Raw genomic sequence first — 12,854 nt, forward strand, 5'->3', positions numbered from 1 at the left:
GATCAGCTGGATGGTTCCTGTGCCACCTTCCAAGCTATAAAAAGAAATAGAAAACATCCTTTCAAAATTAAGATCTAAAGGCTGCAATATACTGTAACACTCGTAACTTGGGCTCTCTTGAAAAGGAGAACACAGTGGCTTGAAGACCAGTTTAAAACAAGATGACTGAAAAATTAGTTTAGGTTTTATGAATGTCAAATTGCTTACATATGAAAAAAAACTAAAATTCCTGATAGAGAATATGGCTAACTTAAGTCCCAGTTCACATACTGTCATCAGTCCTGTGAGACAGGTCCCAGGTCAGAAAGGTTTTGCAGATACTGCAGAACTGGACCCAGATATAAAATAGCATAGTGATGCAAAATAGTGCTAAGTCTACTCTTCCATCATCTCTGCAGTTGGACCAGCCTGCATGGACCAGTCTGAATCAGTCATCAGGTACTGTGGGAAACTAATGGAAGGTCGGTGAGGAGGGCTGTAAATACATGCAAGTGACTTGCGGCTGGAGTGTCAAAAAACATGTATATCATACTAATTGTTTTTTGGCCTCATGTGTTGGACAAGTAGACCATCTGTGTTTAGATAACATAGGCCTGTGACAGAGGCACTCTACTGAATGAGACTCCTGCCCTGCTGTGGGAAAGATCAAAGCACAGTGGTGAATGACGTCTGTGTGAATCCCTGAAATGCAGGTGAAAACAGCAGGTTCAGCGATCCTCTAGCATGGGCCAAGCTCTGCAATGCCTGTGTTCACACTTGTGTGCTCCTGCTCGGGTGCTGCTTCAGGGTTTCCCTGGTTGGCAATGTAACAGAAATAAATTCACTTTTTGCAGTTCATCTGTGGTTTTGTGGTTGTTCCTGTGTACCGTTAAAGCTTTAAACTAAAAAAAATGGGAGAAAATTTATATTCCTCTCAGACAAAAACTCTTGAGAGTTTAAGATGATTTTCTTGAAAGATTAATCTTTACATGTGTTCTTCTGGTGTGTTCCCTCACCCAATCTATTCTTCCACTAGAATAAATGTTTTTCAGCAGGTCATGATTGTCAGATACTTCAATTTATTTTCAATTTTTAGATTAAAATTTGTGACATTTGTGACATTTTTCCATGGTTGCTCTTTATAATGAATGTTAAGATAAATACTTTGAAGTCCAGAATATATTTGAAATAAGTACAATGAATAATACTTGTTATACCATGTTACATGTGTTATAAAGGAATGCCTTCTAATTCTTTCATGTCTGTCTTGCAAAAAAATACAGAATATTAACCTTCTGTGATGCTTAAGTATTAGTTGTGAGGCTTAAGTATTAGTAGAACATGATTTATAATTTCATTAAGTCATTTGTAATGGCTAATATCAAAACAGATCCTGAAAGCAGGGCTGTGAATGTGTAAAAGTACATTCTTGCTGCATTTCTGAAGTATGATATTTTAATAAATTGTCTGAGTTTCCCTCAGTTTTATAACCATGACTGAAGTTTTCAGAGTGAGAATGGAGGCATCCTGACTGTTTAAAGAAAGTGGTACTGGTTTATTTTTTCCAAAAAACTATAACTTTATCATTGAAATGAATAGCCTGATGTGAAATCCCAGTTATGTATGTGGAAAGTTTCCCACAGATTTTGATGAGTTTTGGATAGGCATATACATTCCTGGTATTCAGAGAAAAAAACATGCCAGTAACTGAAATGCAGCTGGGCAAGTACTCTGAAATGCTGCTCCTGCACACTGTGAGCACATCTGCTGAAATCAGGAAGGCTATTTTGCAGAATCTTTTGTAGAAAATGGTTTTGAACATTTCGGTGTGCCTTCTTGTCCTGCATCTGATTTTGTCATCCTTCTCTCACCTAGTAATAACTAATTTAATTATTAAGATATGACATTTCAGTCATTGTACTTGTGTTCTTAAATTGTGGCAATGAATAGTAAGATTGCCTGCTTATAATGTGTGCTTGGGGTATGTGAGTGAAGCACTGAGAACTGCATTAAATAAAATGCGATAAAAAAGTAATTTGGTGTTTAATATCTGGCAATATAGATGTATAGGGATGTTTACATTGAAGCAAGGATAATTTTTAGAAACTACTTAAAGAGCTATCTAAAATGTAAGTATTTTTTCAGATTTTTTTTTCACATTTCCAATCTACTTCAAGCATTTCCTCCTAAAAGTAATATACATGTTACAGGTATTTTAAAATAGTGTTTTTTTAATGTAGCCCTCTTTACTGATGGATCTCAAATGAATCATTAATCCTGAGACTGAAAGCTCTGGGTAATGTGGTATACTGAAAACCGAGATGAAGAGGGAAGCCAGGTCACTGCAGGCACATTTATTGCTGTTAGTGTGGTATGAGTGAGCTAATAAGCTTTACCAAGTGCAAAAGGTTTTATTTTGATTTTAATTTCTAGCCTAAACCAGCCAGAGTTCAGCCAGGGCTGGGCTGATAAATGCAGCCATTGGTGCCTGGGGCTCCAGCTCTACCAGCTGCTTTTTCCTCAGCCTTCCTGCAGCTCCCAGAGTTGTTTGGTCAAAATGGTTAGAGTTTTGCATTTCAGCAGCAACAACCCTACCTGCAGCCTGGTGGGTACTACAGTGCCAGGGCTTCCTGCTGGCTCAGAGCTCCCCAAACAGTGCTGAGCTTTGTGTGTGGACATCAGCTGAGCCCTTTGCAAAGAGAGTCAAGAGCCACTCTCTGGTAATTCTACAGATGCGGAGTACCAAACATGAAGTGCCTGTCCAACTTCAAGCAGGAGGAGATGGAAACAAGACTGCTGGAGGAAGGTTCCCTGCTGTGCTTCTCATCATGTATCTACACCAATGGTTTGCATTTCTTGCAAATGTTCCAAAGCTGGCTTTAAGCTGCCTACAGGTAGTAGCACAGGTAAGATGTATATGCCTGAGGGTAAGTGGCTGAAACCTGTCCTTCCATAGGAACATAAGTAATGGCCATTCCAGCTAAGACAAAAGGTCTTGTATTGAATTAAACTTCAGAATATTTATGTGGTTTGTGATTATAGTTACTTCCTTCAGTATATATTTATGCTAAAATACTCGTTATAGCTCTGAGTAAGTTGACAGAAAGTGGTCATGGTGCCTTTCAGCCACTATATCACCTCTTCTCAAAAATGGAGCTCTCACTGAATTAATGAGACCCAGTAGTATTCCGCTTATAGTCCATACACACACTGGGTCTGAAAAAAGTAGCTGGAGAATACTAACCAATTGTCAGTAGGCTTAAATTCGCTATAGATAGAGCAACACATCCACTTGACAATTTGTAAGGGTCTGCAGATGAGAAAAATATCCACATTCCTGTGTGAAGTGCAGCAGCTTTCCTACAGGCTGCTCTGAACGCGCCCCAGTTCTGTCAATTTAGTTCACTTTGTGTTTCACACTAAGGCTCTAGTCTGATAATCCACCCTTAAAGTTCATTTTACGTAACTCCTGCACTCCTATGTGGAGCAAACCGATTTGGAGGAGAGACTAGTTAGCTTACTGGCTGCTAGAAAGGTAGCCTTCAAGCACATGAGCAAGGTCAGTCAGCTTTAGTTGGTACTGAGCCAGGGCCTGCACCCTGGCATGGGTCAAAAACATGGTACACACAGCAAAATGCCGAGGACCTTAGCAGCGCTGACTGTCGCATTCTTTCTCCTCACCTCCTTCATGGAAAATCTCATGCTTTCTTTCGCTCTGTCACTGGTTTTGCCCAGCAGAGGCCATTCCCAAACATTTTTACTTCAATGTAGCAATACTAAAGCACAATGAAAATTATGCTCTGGGTTTCTTGTTTTCCATGTTCATGTCTAAGCCTTTGGGCCACGGTGCTGTGATAGGTTCAGAAAGACAGCTTTTTGACACTTGCAATCTAATTCCTAAAGCATTACTAAAAAACTGCAGTGTGCTTTTACTTTAGCCATGTAGGTAAGTGGTACAGTCAATTCTGCACAAGCCTGAGATTAAAGGTCAGACAAAAAATTCAACTTATTGGGAGGAGATCTAATTTAGCCAGGGTGATGCTAATTTTCACAAACACGTCATGGTAGCTGTCACAAACACTGTGCTTCTTAGGGCTCATAAAACCAGTCTCTGATTTTATAATAATCCTAGTACATGCTCATCAGGTTTGTGCTAGTTCTTAATGCAGGTCACCATTTATTTCTCAAAACTCCACTGCTATGGCAACAAATGAAGTATTTTGTTCACTTAGAGGCTAATGAGATTACTCTAAAAGAGAAATTGAGAGCATTTATCAGACTTTTTTTTACAGTGATGGATACTGACAAATGTAATAATAAAGCTAACATCCACAGAGTTAGTTGAAGTAATTGTCAGAATAAGTAGAAAATTAAGGATTTGTAAATACAACCAAATAACCACTGTATTTCCTAATGATGTTCTTTTTTTACTGAAGTATCAATTATTCTGGGGAGAGAAAGAACAAATATTAACAAATATTAACTCTGTTGGGATCACAGTACTAGCAACGAGACCCAGAGCTCTTTATTGCTCAGTCTCTCACTTTAAGTCAACCCAAGCCAGTAATGACTGAAATGCATTTGCCACGTGCCAGGTGGCATGACTGATATGGGTTGGTGGCTTCAGCCAAACTTCTCATCACATCACAATCACTTCTGCTACAACTGCCAACTTCTATTATTCTGTTCTGTTCTTTATCCTAACTCCTGTTTTAGCCTAATTTCTATCCTACTATACTCTACACCTTCCTCCTCAGAGTAGTTGCATTCCATTCCTCCCACAGCAGGTCTGGTTGATTTTCTTTCTGTACATACTGCTGTGTGATAGTAACGCCAAAGGAAAGAGAGGAAGTTTTCCTGGCATTTTTAAGTCTCAGCACAGAGGCTAAGACTGGGTATCTCCTCAGAAGAAATTCTTTTCCTGCACAAGACTATGCTGTCAGTAATATCATGTTACTTTCATACACAGACACGATTTTCTGTGAGCAAGAAGAGGTGCCTTTGCTGTTCACTGTCTCTTGGCTGATGCTGATTATGCCAGGTGTCTGAGCCCTTGAGGAACAGCTCGAACTCATCATCCTGTGTCAACCAGGATATATGCTGTAGCCTATCTGAGTTGAGCCTAATGGTTCAGTTTAATCCCAGACAGACATTTTTCTCAAGCGATTATCTATTTTACCATCATTCACGAGGATTAATGCTTACGGAGAGCAAAGGTTTAGGGACAAATTAAATTTAATGGGCGTCTAACTATTGCTGTCAAGTGCCCATGTCTGAACCTGAGGGACTCCATCTGCTGATTGAACCTGGCAGGGAGGAGGTCAGTGCCTACACAGGAACTGTCCAGGGCCCTTGGACCTGTACCAAGCACCTTGCAGCTGTGTTAGGTTTGCTGGGTAAATACCCAGAGAGCACCATGTGGCTTGGAAAGTCCTGAGTGCTGGAGAAGCTCACCCTCTCCTGCTCCATTTGACTGTTATGTTTGGCTTTTCTTATCAAGATTACCACTTGTTCACCAGGCAGACTCTCCCTTATCTCCTTCATTTAATGGCAAATTCTTCCATCCAGATAGGGCTGTAGTGATTAAAGCAAGAATTTGAGACATTCCAAACATTTCCCCACCTCTACTGTGGGTTTTAACATCTCTATCACAATGCAGTTAATGATAACCTCCTGCCACAAATTGTGAGCAAATTTCAAAAAATCAAGACATAGGCTTTAAATAAATTAAATCTGGTTTTGTTTTTTGTTGTTTGATAAAACTTAGAAAGCATTTAGGTCCTTGCCTCTCATTTAGGCATTGAAATCCTCATTTGTTTCAACCATTGTTTATATTGTGCTTGAGTCTCTGAATGTGACGGCAAAATCTAAGTTTTATTTAAAATTCAAATACAGATTCATGTAATTACCTGACTCTGGAAGCTGAGCCTTTAAGGAAAACACCATGAGAATGTCTTAACAGTTGCTAATGATGAACATCTCTGTATACAAATGCATACATATATACCTGTAAACAGATAGATAGACAGTTTTATTTTTATATATGCATACATTCATTTCAGTTTATGAACAATTTAAGAAATGTTCTGAACATGATTCAAGGTAGAGGAGTTTAGGATTTTGCATTTTTCAGAAAGGATTACCTTTGTAAAAGTAGATTTGTTAATGCTTGGAGATTAAAAACAAATGAACAATATTAGATTTTGTGTTCCATGTTCAGACATGAATACTTGAAAATGTAATTCAAAGTGACAGCAGTCACATAAATAGTGAGTTCAGCTCTGGACAACTTCTCTTCTTATAGTATATTTCATTAATTTATTCTTGCATTATGCTGTAACTGCAATGCACACTGTTATGGCAGACAAAGTTTAGTTAAAAGCCATCACAAACACGGAACCAGTATGCTTCCCATCCCTTCCAAACCTTATCTACCTTATCCTGCAAAAGCCAAAGTAGAAGAAAATATGAGAATTAAGTCTCCTCAGTCAGTTAAACAAAGAACGTGGTTTATAACAAATTCCTCTGTAAGAGGCAGGTATATTTTTTAGCTCTCTTGAATAAGTTTTTTTCAACTTAATATCCAGACATGCAGCTGACTGATTTTCAAGGGTCATCTCCTTCAAGTACCCAGTATTGGTGAGACCTTGTCTGGAGTGCTGTGTCTTGTTCTGGGCTCACCAGTACAAGACACAGACAGACACACTGGAGTGTGGGAAGAGCTAGATGATGAAGAGGCTCAAGCACCTGTCATATGAGAGGCTGAGAGATCTGGGATTGTTTAGTCTCTATGAGAAAGGTTTTGGGGTGGTCTTATCAATGTGTATAAATGCCTGAGGGGAGGGAGTAAGAAGATGGAGCCAGATTTTCCTCAGTGGTGCTCAGTGGCAGGACCAAAGGCAATGGGTACAAACTGAGATTCCACCTAAATGTAAGAAAAAACTTCTCAGCTGTGAGGATGGTCAAACCTTTGAACAGGTTGCTTAAAGAGGTTGTGGGTCTGCATCCTTGCAGATAATCAAAACCTGACTGGACATGGCCCCAAGCAATCTGCTCTATTTGACCTTGCTTTGAGCAGGGAAGTTGGAGTAGATGTACTCCAGAAGTTCCTTGCAGCCTTCTGAGAATCTCCACTCATGAACTCAGAAAAGTACATTTGATTTTTTTTGGTTCTCATCAGTTGGTGTGTAAGATTTCCATTCCCCATTCATTTATTGTTAAAAATATGTTCTTGCATTAATGACTTGTGGACTTTCAGATGCCTGCAGCTTTTATGTGTTCTCTTAACTGTATGCAAGCAGAGGTAAAAAGCATATGGACATAAACTTTAGCTGCTTAAAATTGTTTCCAATGGAGCACAGTACCCATTTTATTAGGGAAATCCATGAGGATCTTGCTGAGAAATCGTGATTTCTATTCAGCACGGAGACCTGAGAAATTAATTCCGAGTGCCATGTTCCTGTATTTGCTCCTTTTCACAATTTAAAGCACAAACTAGGCAAATTTATCAAATTGTTTGACCAAACAACAGATGACTTGTATCAGGCTTTATTTGGGGCTTAGGTATTTTTTAGGCATGCAGGAGGACTCATAAGCAATAAAATGGTTTCCATACATCTGAATGACATGCTGAATTGTATAGAACCTTGTTTAGCAAATGCAGGCATAGCTGCAATTTTCAGGCACTTAAACAAAAAAAGAAATTTTACATGAGAAATGGAATTCATATTTTCTCAGCATACTCTTGCTTTATCAACCTGAATGTTTTTAGTAGGCTCACCACTGCGGTATGTGAACACTTGGTATATTTTAAAGGATACCTATGGGAGCTCAGTTCCTCTCAGTGCAAAAGGCTCCCTGTTGTTCCATAATGAGCAATAAAGCCGTTCAGATTGATTTGTTGCATCAATAGAAAGACATTCAAGTTAAGATGAAACCTGCCTTCAGCAGCCTATTTCAATGAAATCTGAAAGCCATTTGTCTGTATTTTCATCACTTATGTTCTATGTTGTGAGACCTAGCGTTGGGGGAAGCGGGACTTGTAGCACCACATGGCCTCCATAGGCATTTCATTAAATAAAAATAAATAGAAAAACTCTCAATGACTTCAATAGGATCTGATATAACATGCCAGTTTCTAATAAAAGAATAAACTTAAATGTTTACTCTCAAAGGTTTAAATGTAAAAGAGAAAATGTAAATGTTCAGGTAGCAACCTAAATGATCTTGCAGCAAACTCAACAGGAAGGAGCAAACCACATGTGGGAATGGGCCAGTGCTCTTTGCTTTTGTGAAGTACTGCTCAGGGAAATGGAAGCAAGTCCTCTCCCAGTTAATTCATGCCTTTCAGTTGCTGATCAGTCCCACTGTAGTCATGGCAGCTTGTTCATACCAGCCAGTGGCAGCGGTTTATGTTGGCTTGGCTCTCTCTTTGGGGCTCACAAGCAGCAGGGAGTGTGGAAAGAATGGTGGTGTGAAGGAAATGCCATGAAAGCTCTATTTTGAACTTAATTAAGTGGTTGAAAAAACATTGCACATGCAGTATTTTTAGAAGATTGCTCCTGTAAAAAAAGCCACCCTGTTAAATGCCGCTGAACAGCACCTGCCCCTTCACTGCATTTCCCGGCACAGAACGTGCATCATCCCCAAATGAAGGCAGCAGTAATTTGGAGACACTGCCTTGCATGATGAATAATAAAAGATACCTATTTTCCTCCACCCCCAGAGCACAGTTCTCTTTGGCTGCTGCTGGCATACTCATCTTATGCAGCCCAATGCTTTGAGGAGAGTATGTTGCAACTGTTTTTTTATCTATAAACATCAAGACTCCCATGCCCTGGCTGATGAAATACTACTGCTTCCACACACCTTTCCCAGAGGCGTGAGGATCTGAAAAAAATGTTTCAAAAAGTTTCAGAGAAGAAATGCACAGCTAGCCGTTCATTTCTGAGTCCTGGTAAGGCCAAGTCAGGACGCTGGGGAAGCTGGCAGGACACGCACTGGTTTCTCCTGGAGCAAATGAATTATACCATTGCTACTGTGCTCCCACCACAACCGGTCTTTTCATCCCACCTTGGCCCTGCTCTGACGGTGCCTGGGGCCATAACCGTAGCTGGGATCTGGTGATGGAGCGGGGTGGCAGTTGGGGCTGAGCTCAGCCCTTGCCTCCTGGGTGAGGCATGGCCCTGCTGAGATACCCGGTGCCTTATGGAAACGTGGGGAAACCCGCCCAGGGCACCTGACTTCGTGCCCTCTGGGGTACGCGGCTGGAGCCCGGGGGGCCGAGGGGAGGGTAAGTTCCCAAGAGAACAACGGTCCCGTTTCAAGCAAAGAATAAAACAGAGGACACGGCCGCAGCCCTGCGAACAACCCCCGGCAGCACGGCCGGCCCTGGCCTAGCTCCGTGCTCCCCCCCTCGCCGCTGCCCGCCGAACGGGGCCCCGGCCCGGCCCGGGCGGTGCGCGCCGCCGCCGCTCCGCTGTCCCACACACCCTCGAAGCCCCGGGGGGCACGGCCGAGGCCCGGAGGGAGCTCACCGAACCCTCGCGGCCCGGCAGCTCCCGGCCCAGCGCTTGCGGCAAGCCCGGCGCCTCGGCGGGGCGCCATCGCCGCTCCAGGGCTGCCCCGGGGCGGACAGGGCTCCCCGCGCCCCATCCCCTGCCGGGCCGCCCCCGCCCCGCAGCCGCAGCCGGCCGCCAGCCGCGCTTTCCCTTTAAGAGCGCGTTCGCTCCCAGCCCCGCCTGCTCGCCGCTCCCCGGCCCGCAGCCCTGCGGCAGCCGCACCGCTGCTGAGGCGGAGCGCTTACCGCCAGCTCCACCGCGGCCGGGGGCAGGCGCTCCTCGGCGGCCGAGGGGCAGAGCGGGGCGGCAGCATGTCCACTAAGGCGGAGCAGTGTGAGTGGCGGGGCCGGGCGGCGCGGGCCGGGGCCTGTCCGAGGGGAGCAGGGGGCGGCCGGGGGCGCCTTCCCGGGGATGGCGGTGCCTTGCTGCCGGCTGGCAGCCGCCCCGGCGGGGCAGCGCTGCCCGGCCGCCTTATGTGGCGCCGGCGTAGCAGCTCGAGCAGGGGAGGGGGGGCTGCCTTCGTTCTGGCTCTTTCTCCGTCAGCCCCGGGAGCATCTCGCCTCCCGCGCCGCGCTGGGCGGGCGGCCCCGCTGGGCGGGCGGCGTGTTTGTGCGGAGGCAGCGCCGGGCACCTGAGGTGAGGCAACGAGGGACCGGCGGGTGTGTGAGGGCTGAGACCGGCGGCACGGCCCTTGGCCCCGCAGCGGGAGGGGTCCAGCCCGCCTCGTCTGCGGGGCTGTGCCCCGGCCCCGCGGTGTGGCTGCCTGAGAAACCGGGGATCTGGCTGTAGGGGCCGGAGGCGACCCGCACGGTGGCATCTCGGAGCTGGCGGTGCTGTGAGACAGCTCGAGAAGGGAGGTGCGCTCTCGTCCTTGCCCGTGCTGGTCACCTTTTGGGTCAGTGTAGACCGGGTGCTCCTGCCTTGCCTACATGCTGCCTGCCACAGCCCGCCGCGTCTCCCAGCAGGAGCCCCCTGGGTGCTGCCGCCCCCCTGCCCAGGGCCCAGGTGCCTCCTCACAGCCGCGGATGTGTTAACCACCCTGTTGGCCGGGCCCGTCAGAGCAGGATCAGATGCCATGGTGGCTGGGACCCCCGCAGCTGGGCCATGCAAGTGTTCCCGCTATTGTTAGTGCTGATAACTGGCGCTTCTGCAAGAGCCCTGACGGGAGGTGTAAAAAAAAACACCAGGGCATTTGAGCTTGTCGCTACTTTCTTTCCTGATAGTGTCACGGTTGTGAGCGGTTGGACTGATGTTTGCCACGATGACATGATGCGATCTGAGACTTGCTGTCTCCTTCCTCCAGGTCACTGGGAAGGATCCTTGTATTTATATATGCCTGTGCTGAACTGATCCAAGGGAAAGAATACTTGTATATTTTTCCTTTAGGGTTTACTGCCTATTTACAGTGATGGATGATGTTGCTAGTAAAATATTACGTGAATGCTAATTTATTGCTGTAGGGATGCGTTTCTGGCCTCATAAATGGAGAGACAATGTTCTGACTGTGCAGCAGCCCTGAAGTGTGCCGTGTTCAGATCTGTACTGTTCTGTTCTTTCTGCATTCCCCACCCCCTACCTGAGTTCTGTAATTGTTTCTTCTTTCTTGTGATACTTATACATTAACAACGCTTCTTTCACACTTGCACACGGAAGAATTTCTGGCGCCTTTTGTCCCAACAGTGCCTTTGGCATTTTCTTCCCTTTTCTATTCTGCCTTGTCTGTTCCTCCATTCCTTATGTTTCTGGTCCGCTCTGTTTGAGCTTCTCTTTCATGTTTTATCTTTGGCTGGTTTCTTTTCATCCCCATGTACTGTTCAAGACACTGCATCTTGGTCTGCCATGTCCCTGTTTCTCTTTATTTTCAGATTTACTTGGGGTCCAGGTTTCACATCTTTCTGCCTCTTAACATTCTTTTTTATGGTGCTCCAGGTAGAGTATTTGGTTGATGGACATATCCTGTGCCTCTAACCTACAGAATGTGTTTTGTTTATCAAGATTGCTCCCCCGACTAGTTCTTACGGTGTTACCAAATGTCTTTGTCTCTATATAACGTCAAGATTCCCTCACCTGCAATTTTTGACAAATGGTGATGGACTTCAACAAGGATTATATTGAAATGCATACAACACTACCGGGCAAACCTTCAAACCCCGACTGTTGCTGTTGTTGCTTCTGCCCTCATTGACTAACAGGCAAGAACCAGAATGTCTCAGAAAGGAGTAAAGTCACAAGTAATAATGAATCTCAATTTACCAAGAACAGCAGCAAAACACTACGAATGAGGGGACAGACTGATCAGAACAGAAGAGGCACTGGTCTAAACATGAATCTGTGGCCACCCCACAGCTCTTTGGCAGGTTGTATGAACAACAGGTAAAATGGTGGCAATCTGGGAAATCATCTTGAGAAGTCTCCTTACTTGTAACCATGTGCATCTCATATCTCATACCAGTGATATTGACAGTGACTTTCATCATTTCACTCACCATGACATGCCTGAGGTGTTTTATTGTATTCGAAGAAAATTAGTTCTTCTTCACCTTAAATGGCAGTAACTGCTGTTTAGTTGTTGTAATGCCCTGGGAATGCCAGATGCCCTCTCTGCTCTTCTTCAGGACAGTGAGGCAACAAAGATCATCTTTAAAGTCCCCTAATGGTTTCGCTCTTGGTTCAGTCAGTGCTTAACAAGGGTGCTAGGGAGTTTAGTTGCGCTTGCATAGATCCTAGAGAGATACCCAGCAAAGTGTCCTGAAATAACTTTTCTTTTCCCTTTGTTTTTTTTATTTGTTTTATGTGATGACCCTATGACAATGGCTAAGTACTTATATTTCAAAAAGTGATGTCACTCTGTGGCTCTCTAGGTGCTCAGAAACTCAGAAAACTGGGTCATTCACACACTTCTGTATCTTGAAAGCTGGTAAAAGTTTGCTCTGGGGCTTGCCTTCAGAAGGTTCTTTGTGTTCTGGGAGGCTGTGCTGAAATTGTCAGTGTTCTGAGAAACAGAACTGAGACCTGAGGTAAAAATATTTAGCCTAAAGCTAATGTTAATATTTAGGCTTTATAAATAAGTTTTTTGTTTTGGTATTTGCCTGATAAATTGTGTGACTATGCTGATTAACAGAAATAAATAATGTATTTATTTAAAAAAGCGATTCTAGATACCCTATACCCTTTATTGAAAGTAAGTAACTAGAGAGGCAGACAGTTCTCTGAAATACATCTAGACCTGAATTCTGACATCATCTTTGGCATTTTGTTAATCCAATTCACTTACAGATATCTGACAGCAAACCATGGCAGCCACAGTAAACTGTG

The 12,854-nt window shown here is 44.2% G+C and overlaps 1 protein-coding gene across 10 annotated transcripts in view; it reads left to right on the forward strand.

Moving 5' to 3' along the window:
- Positions 1-4,664: 4,664 nt before the first annotated feature.
- The window catches only part of UNC79 (unc-79 homolog, NALCN channel complex subunit), a 131,289-nt gene continuing 123,099 nt past the window's right edge, over positions 4,665-12,854 (forward strand). For all 10 annotated transcript variants that reach the window (XR_013929593.1, XM_080396229.1, XM_080396234.1 and 7 more), the window contains exon 1: positions 4,665-9,872. Coding sequence is in view for 9 of the 10 variants with exons in the window: in XM_080396229.1 (XP_080252355.1) it covers positions 9,851-9,872 (22 nt within the window). In the remaining variant the exon portion in view is untranslated. The remainder of the gene's footprint in view (positions 9,873-12,854) is intronic.

The sequence above is a fragment of the Falco punctatus genome (genome assembly GCF_963210335.1).
Source record: "Falco punctatus genome assembly, chromosome: 7".
Lineage (NCBI taxonomy): Eukaryota > Metazoa > Chordata > Aves > Falconiformes > Falconidae > Falco > Falco punctatus.